Source organism: Fulmarus glacialis, unplaced genomic scaffold, assembly GCF_000690835.1.
Source record: "Fulmarus glacialis isolate BGI_N327 unplaced genomic scaffold, ASM69083v1 scaffold21545, whole genome shotgun sequence".
NCBI classification, from domain to species: Eukaryota; Metazoa; Chordata; class Aves; order Procellariiformes; family Procellariidae; genus Fulmarus; species Fulmarus glacialis.
Window position 1 is genome coordinate 376 of NW_009213909.1, and position 7,743 is coordinate 8,118.

General features: G+C 60.5%; 1 protein-coding gene across 1 annotated transcript in view; it reads right to left on the reverse strand.

Moving 5' to 3' along the window:
* SH3BP1 (SH3-domain binding protein 1) overlaps positions 1-6,136 on the reverse strand; it is a gene marked incomplete at its 3' end in the record, with an annotated part of 6,439 nt that extends 303 nt beyond the window's left edge. Inside the window, exons 1-9 of the mRNA XM_009578375.1 lie at positions 6,075-6,136; positions 4,171-4,213; positions 3,694-3,798; positions 2,746-2,822; positions 2,339-2,450; positions 2,164-2,240; positions 1,356-1,491; positions 627-695; positions 161-251 (exon numbers count right to left, since the gene is read on the reverse strand). Coding sequence (XP_009576670.1) covers positions 161-251; positions 627-695; positions 1,356-1,491; positions 2,164-2,240; positions 2,339-2,450; positions 2,746-2,822; positions 3,694-3,798; positions 4,171-4,213; positions 6,075-6,136 — 772 coding nt within the window. The remainder of the gene's footprint in view (positions 1-160; positions 252-626; positions 696-1,355; positions 1,492-2,163; positions 2,241-2,338; positions 2,451-2,745; positions 2,823-3,693; positions 3,799-4,170; positions 4,214-6,074) is intronic.
* Between the last annotated feature and the right edge of the window lie 1,607 nt (positions 6,137-7,743).

Genomic DNA, 7,743 nt, shown 5'->3' on the forward strand with positions numbered 1-7,743 from the left:
GCCCGCCTCAGGCTGCGGTCCCCATCCCACCAGCGTGATGTGGGAGGCAGCAGCAGGCACAGGGAGGGAAAACCTGCCTTTCCCAGCCTCACCAGCCACGCTCGCATCCCCTGGGCTTGGCAGTGGCTCTCCCAGGGCTGCATGGAGAGCCGGCAGGTACCTGTCTGGCTGTGGCTTTCCTTCAGCTCCGCCAGAGCTGAGTCCAGCGATCCCAGGGACTGCCGGTGGAACTGGGCTTGGATTTCCAGCAGCTGCCGGACAGGGAACATGCAAACAGGACTCAGTTCAACGCTGACCCCTCTTGGAGAGACCCCCATCCCCAGAACATCGCACCCACATGGAGAGAGGGCAAAGGGGGAGCTGCAAGAGAACCCCCCCCGGGTTTCGTGGGACTGTGGCTATAGTGAGGGGTAAAAGGCAAATTGGAGATGGGGGGGTCATCAGGACAAGCCGCTGTGTTTGTAGTTGGTGTTAGCAGCGATGTGCACCTGCTTTGGGCATCTGCTGGTGCCTGGGGCTGTCCCCTGCCCTGGCCAGAGGGCTCGGTGCAGTTGGGGACAAGGTTGGGCTCACACATACCCCAGGAGAAGTTCACATGCAGAGGAGGAGTGCGAGAGAGGACTTACTCTGATGAAGTAGCTGGCATAGCTGTCCTCTTTGGTGGAGAAGTGGTAAAGGTCAGCCATATACTCATCCTGGGAATGGAGACACAGAGAAGAGCAACCTTCCACCTCCTCCCTGGCACCCAAGGAAGAGGGGATGTCTTCACAAAGCCCCCCGTCTGGGCTGTGAATCACCCAGACAGGGTCTCTGGGGTGCAGTGGGGACGTAGGCTGGGACCACGTGGGGATTCCTCCTTGCCCCCATCGCTTGTATTCGGGTAGCATCAGCAACCTACCCTATGATCAGTGTCCCGGCACAAAAGACTCAGGGACAAGAGGTCCCTGCACCTCCAGCTCCAGCATGCCCATGGGATCTGCCAGACAAGGCACTGGGCTTTTCAGACAAACAGGGCAGAGGTGGAGAAAGCTGATGTGAAAGTCGCCTGCCACCCAGCGCAGACCCCAGCTCGGCTGGCTCCCAGCCCGAGGGGACCCCGTAAGCTCCCTGCTCTAGCCCCTGGAGCCTCCTCTCTGCAGCAGCTTGTGCTTCGAATCCTGTACTCTTCTTCTTCCCTGGGCTTGGGGCACCTCCCTATTTCTGCTCCTCGAGGGACTGTTTTGCTTGCAGAGGGCAGGACGTGCCGGCTGGCTGCGTCTGTCTTGGTGTGGGGTCACCTCGGATGGAGCCGCTGGAGGGGAGCATGTCTCCAGCCCTGGAGCTGCCCCACGGAGGAGAGCGAGTGACGTTCTCACCTTGCACTGCTCCACCTTCCTCTTCACCTCCTCCTCCTCTTCCTTCAAGATCTCCAGTTTGTTTGCAGCAGAAGAGGCCCCGGGGCCAGCACCAGCACCAGAGCTGTTACTGGAGCTCTTGGCAGCTTGGTTCAGCCTTTGGGGTGGGAGAGAAGAGGCACACCCACAGCCTCAGCGCCAGGGACACGGAGTGCGACGGGTGTGCAGAAGGGGTATGGGGACCGTGAGGGGGATGGCAAGTCACAGTACTGCCCTGCGGTGGCTTTCCTTGGCCAGCGCCTCTCAATTCCCTCCCCCAGAGGAAGATGCCACGCCAAGGGGTGCGACCTTGTCAAGACGGGGAGCACTGAGCACAGCTGCCTGAAACACCCAGGGTCGGTAGGACCCTTCCCAAGCCCTGTTCCTGAGATGTTCCTTCCTCTCCTCCCTCCAGCCAAAGGGAGGGCGGTGTGGAAATGAGCCACCAGCGACCCACGGCTGCCCCGCTCTCCCAGAGAAACCCGGCACGGCACGGGCTACCCCGCAAGAGGGAGCAGTGCCAAGCAGCGCCGGGGCACTGTGCTGCCTTCGGCAACGGCACTGCCCTTCTCTCCTGTGCCACAGAGCCAGCGGCTCAGCCCAGAGCGGGATGCACCCACAGAGAGGGACTGGGTGGGCGCTCCCGAAGAGCTAGCTGTTGCCTCTTTGACTTCACCTCCAGCCCTGGGAAATTTGCTCCCAAAGGCAGTCATCTTCCTCTTTCCCCCAACCTGGCTGGGGGCTGCACCCCATGTGCCCTGGCCCCCCCCAGCCGAGGTGTGACCTGTACCGGCTCTTGATGATGTTCCAGTCAGAGATCAACTTCTGGAGCGTCTTCTTGCGCTTCAGGATGATGGGAAGCTCCTCCTGTGGGAGAGAGGGGCCAGAGGGAGTTGCAGAGGCTTGGGGACGCGAGAAGAGGAGGTAGGACAGGAGAGCGAATCCGGAAGGGCCGCCAGGGCTACCTCGCTGAGCTTGTTGAGCGGCTGCAGGATGTCACGCTCCAGGGCGATCTCGAACTCAGCCAGGATTTTGGCCAGCGAGCTCTGTATGCAGCAGCCCATCTCCAAGGCTTTCCTATGTGGGGGACAGAGATGAAATGACTGTACACTGGAGCCATGCCACCCTCTGACCTAACACCCCCCGCCATACCCATGCCCACGTGGGACCCTGAGCCAGCCCCTGGCCCACTCTGCAATGGGAGGCTGAAGGTGCTGGCTGTTCCTTCTCCTCCTGTGACACCAACGTTTGCTCTGAGGACAGAGTTTCACAGCTCAGCTTGGCCGTGGGAGCCCTGAGCCAAGGCAGTGGCTCTGCCAGCGTCTGGCATCTTTCAGGGTTGCCCCCGGCCCTTTCTCCCACTGGCACTTACCCGAGGCTGGACTCTGTGTCCAGTTCCTTGAAGCTCTCAGCCATCGTCGTGGACAGAGCCATCAAGGGCAGCTTCTTCTGCACAGAGCCAAGGATTTGGGAAAGGGACGGTGAGCTGGTGTGTGGCAGCTCCCTCCCCGTGAAGCATGCCACCATAGCATGGGAGCAAGTGGCCAAACCCTGCGCTGGGTCTCCACATCTTCCCCTGGCCCACCCAGCCCCGTTGGCCCTGGGGCCTGAGGAAGGGCCCTTTGGATGTCCCTTCAGCCAAAGCCAGGATCCAGTTAGCTAAACAAGGCACCGAGGCTCTATAGTTGGTTAGAAAACCTCCAATCTTCTCTAAAGTAGTCCCCTGTGGTGGACCGTGATGCTGATGGAGGCCGTCACCAAGCCCAGCCCTGCCACTGCTTCAAATGTATGGAACAGTTTAATCACCGAGAATAATTAAGCGAAGCTGGGGCTTGTCAGGCTGCCAAGAGGAGAGGAGCCCACAAAATCATGGGGGTGCTAAGGAGAGTGCAGGGCAATCCACTGTTTGCTTCCCAGATGAGGGCTGGTGAGCAGCAGCCGGGGAGAGGGTGGCAGATTCAAACCAAGGAGGAGGAAGTGGTGGCACCACTGTGCCCAGCCGTGCCGTAGTGCTCCTCACTGCAGGGCACCGTGGGTGCCAGAGGTTCACAGGGGTTCAGGAAGGGACACGGACAACAGGGCTTCGGAGGGTTATTCAATGCAAAACCACCATCTCTGTCCCAGGGGGCCTCAAGTTAGTGATGGTTGAGAGGGTTGTCCTGCTCTGCTCTACCTGGGCACCTGCTGGTGGCCACTGCTGGAGATGGGACCTGGGCTGGGCTTCGGGCCACCCTTCAGCAAAACCTGCAAAGCAGGGGCCTTTGCTGGTGGGGGACAGAGCCAGGGCGAGCGCGGGCTGTGGAGAGAGGACTCCACTCACCACTCGCTTGTCCATCTCGGAGCCGCATTGCCCCTGCAGGCAGGCTTGGAGCCTCTTGGACACGCTGTGAGCTGCTCGCTTGGCCGGCTCGATCCTCTGCTCAATCTGAGGGCAGAAAGGTGGGACTGGGGAAGACCTTTTGCCAACCATGGGCGCCCCGAGGCCATCTCCCCACCACTCAGCTCTGGGTGTGGGTAAGCCTGCCCAGCATCCCACCGCAGCCCAGAGCATCCCCGGTCCAGGGAAAAGAGAGCACAGCTCCTGGTCAGGATTCATCCCTCTGTTAGCAGCTGGCGAAGCCTTTTCCCGCGGCAGGAACCTGAATTCCGTGGCCCCGGAGTCGGCGTCCAGCACGCGGGCAGATCCCAGCCCTGTGACTTGGATGTGCCGGCAGGGCAAATCGCAGGCAGGAACGGGGCAGGTTCCCACGCCCAGGCACAAGCAGGCACATGCCTGCCGGCCCAGCCCGCGCCTCACCTGCAGCAGATCTTCCGGCAGGAGCTCGGTTGCTTCTTGGGCTCTGCAGAGGAAGGAGAAAGAGCCATCAGCAGATGGGGGTGACCTCCACCCAGCCTCCTCGGGAAGGCAGGTCCTTATGCATCCCACCCGCCTCTCTTTGGGCTCCGGGGAGCAGGAGATGCTGGCTATGGCCTGGACCATCGTACACAAGGCTACGGGCAGAATGAGCCTAGGGGGACGAGAACAGCAGGAGCAGGGCAAGGCAGCCAACCTTGCTGGCTGGTGGACACCCTATCAGATAGGGCTTCCAGTTCAGAGCACCGCAGTCAAAGCGTCCAGGTGTGGCCTGTTTTTTGGAGACAGGGTGCCTAGCGGGAGTGGGATGTTTGCTGTTTGTTTGAAATCTTCTACCCCTGACCGCCTGCCTCTCCCCTGAAGGCAAATCCAAGGCAGTGCTGTTGGAGCCCAGCAAGTGTTTTTGCAGGCCAGGGTAGCCGGAAGGTGTGGGGCCGCCGGTGCCGGAGCAAGGATATCTTTGTGGTCAAGCTGGGGACTGAGACCAACACCAGCCCCTCCAGAAATGAAACCAGCTTTCTGCTCGGTTTTGCAGCAGGTATTAGGAGCAAATCTGGCAAAGGCAGCTTCTGGTTTGCAGCAAGTTCTGCTTAAAACCAAATTCAAAATCCACCAGCCGCCATCACCACCAAACCTCCCTGATGCCTCCCATAGAGGAAACCTCGCTTCACGGCCCGCTGCCATTGCTACGCCTTGGGAACCCCGTTTGCTTTCCCTCTGCTGCTGCTGCTTTTTACCCAGTTCATGTTTCTCTCTTTTCACCGCCCGCCAGAGCCGATGTGGGACGAGGCCGTGGAGCCGCAGGAAATGGGGGTGGCGTGGTTGAAGGCAAGCAAAATCACGTGAGATGGCAGCCCGTGGAGGAGAGGCTCTGCAGCGGGTGAAGAGCTTGCTCTTGGACTGCAGGAGTTGCTTGAGACCTCCTGCCTGCCCGGCATTAAACAAAAGGGAGGCGCATCCAACATGAAGATGAGACATGGAGGGAGGGAGGAGGGATGGGAAAGGGGATCATGCTCCCCTCCGGGGAATGCAAGAAGAGCAAGAGGCCACCAGGATGTAGGAGCTGCTTCCCTGTGGCCGGTCTGCTGAGCTGGCTGAAGGACCTCTGTGGTCCAGGGGGACACGGTTGGTCCTGCTCAGCCTCCCAGCACTGGGGAACCTGCGGAGGTGGCTGTAGGAAAGAGGGAGCGAGGGGGCTGGGAAGGGAGGGCCCAGCCCTGTAATTTCAGTTTTGGGTTTTGCAAGGGGAGAGCTTTGGAAAGCCGAAGAGAAAAATAAGGAAGCAGTGGAGGTAGGATGGGGCTGGAGGGATTTGCATGAGGCTGTAAGTCCTCCATGGGTCCTCCGAGGACCCCCGGTCCTCTCCTTGAAGGGTGTCCTGGGACGCCCGTAGTGCAGGGCGTCTGGCTCCTGGGGCATGCCGGGCTCAGTGGGGAGGGCAGGTCCCAGCTCCTAACACCCTCCTGGTCATTGCACAGCCAAGGGCATGTGGCTGGAAGGTCCCTCCCCGTTGCCCTCACATCCTGGGGAAGCCACGCTCAGGAAAGGCCCGTTTCCAAATGGACACAGCATCTGTGGACCCTGGGAGAAGTAGCCAGGCTTGGGGATCATGTCCCTGCTGAGCAGCACCAGTGCAGCCTTCCTGCTGCCCCGTGGGCGCCGGGGAGCCGGGGAGCCACAGCCCCTTGGCTTACGCTGAAGATGCTCTAAACCCAGGGTCGTTCCCCCTTTCCCCTTGTCCCTGGCCACTGGCCTTGGGAGGTCAGTCCAGCCCCGGCGCAAGCCCTCCAGGACCCGCATCCCGCTCCCTCCCAGCCCTCTGGCACAGGTAGCAGAGAAGTCCTTACCGGCTGGTGATGTTGGGATGGGACAGCTGCTGCCGCATCCGATTAAACTGCCTCTTCATCATCTTGAGAGTTGGGAGGAGACCACAAGAGCTGCTCCGCTTGGCTGTACCCGCTCAGCACCCCTCGACGATGCTTGGCATCGGACACCGGCAGCCCTTTGGCTCCCGGGAGCTGTTCTGCCCCTTTCTTTTCCCTGAGGACCTCTCCCTCCTTTCTCTTCTCCTTCCTCCTTCCCTCGTTACCCCTTTTTTGTTTTCCCTAGCTGGTCCCCTCCCTCGTCCCTCCCTGGGGATGCCCTGCCTGCTTTCTCTTCCCCTCCCTTGGACTCCCTTCTCTCGCTCCCTCTCTTTTTCTGAGCTTCCTTCCTCCTCCGGCCGCCCCTCCGCTGCAGAGCAGGTAAGAGCAGTTCAGGGCTCCTGCTCCGCTCTGTGTTCCTGTCACCACCCCACAAGTATAAATAACTTCAGCCCAGCCTTAAAGGGGAAATATTATTACAGCAAGCACGTAACAAGGCAGGACAAGCACAAGCTGCTGCCGAGCCCGAGCGAAGGGCCCACGCTCTGTTTCTTGTTCTCTGTCTCAGCCGGGGTGGTTTTCCCCCCCTTGCCTTGCCCACCACCCACTGCACCGCAGGGCAGACTGTGGCCATGCCAGCTGGCTGTGTGGCACATACGGGTGCCTGATGTACACTCTGCCCTACCTGGTCACCCAAATTCTGCCAACACCCCTCGGGCACCTCTCTGTGCTCGTGGGTGCAGCTCCAACCTCTTCCGCCCCACGACATGTCCCCCTCATCAGGATAAAGGTGGGAGGGCAAGCAGCAAAGCCACCCCCATAACCTCTTCTGCACCCCCCACCCCGCTTTGCCTCCCTGCCGTCGCCGAGGCTCTCCGGAGCCACCGCAAAGCTGCGGCCAAGGGCTGTTGCCTCATGCTCTGGGGAGGCCCCCTTCCTCCCCGCTCCCCCGACGCTGGCAGGGCCCTTCCGAGCAGATGGCTGGGCCAAGCGCAGCGCAGCAGCGCCCGCGCACAGTTGCACGGGGACCACAAAGTCCCGGTTCCCAGGCTTGGGTGCTGCCTGCTCTCTGCAGAGCTGCACCAGTGCTCAGCTTTCTTTTTTTGGTCTAAAAACATCCCCCCTCACACCACCGCCACCTTTGCTCCTGGATCTATGAGATGTAAACCTCATCTTATCTCTGGGCTACCTGCAGCTGGGGCTTTCCTCCTTCTGCACTAAGTAGAGGTTGCTGTTGGCAGGGTTACATGGCCAGCAAAGGAACTAGCACCCGAGCCCAGACGGGAAGCGGTCAGCTTGTGGGCAGATGAGACGAGCAGCAAAGGAAAAAGAGGTGGAAGGGCCACTCCACCTATGCCCCGAAGCCTGAGGAGCAATAATTTGGGGGCTGCCGGGCTCTGCTCCTTCTTGCTGTGGGGGGGCAAGCCACCGGTGAGTGCATAGCAAAGTAGCGCTGGACCTCTGTTTTCAAGCAGGGACCGAACAAGCGAGCACCGTTCTCCCCACCTGAATGCCAGGTTGCTCTAAACCTGTGGCCAAACGTGCCTGATCCCCAAGCCACGAGCCTTGGGGTGCTTCATTGTGGTCGCTGAAAGCAGGCAAGGGCTTCAAGCACCTATTGCAAAGACACAGAAAAGCCCCCGCAGATCCCCAC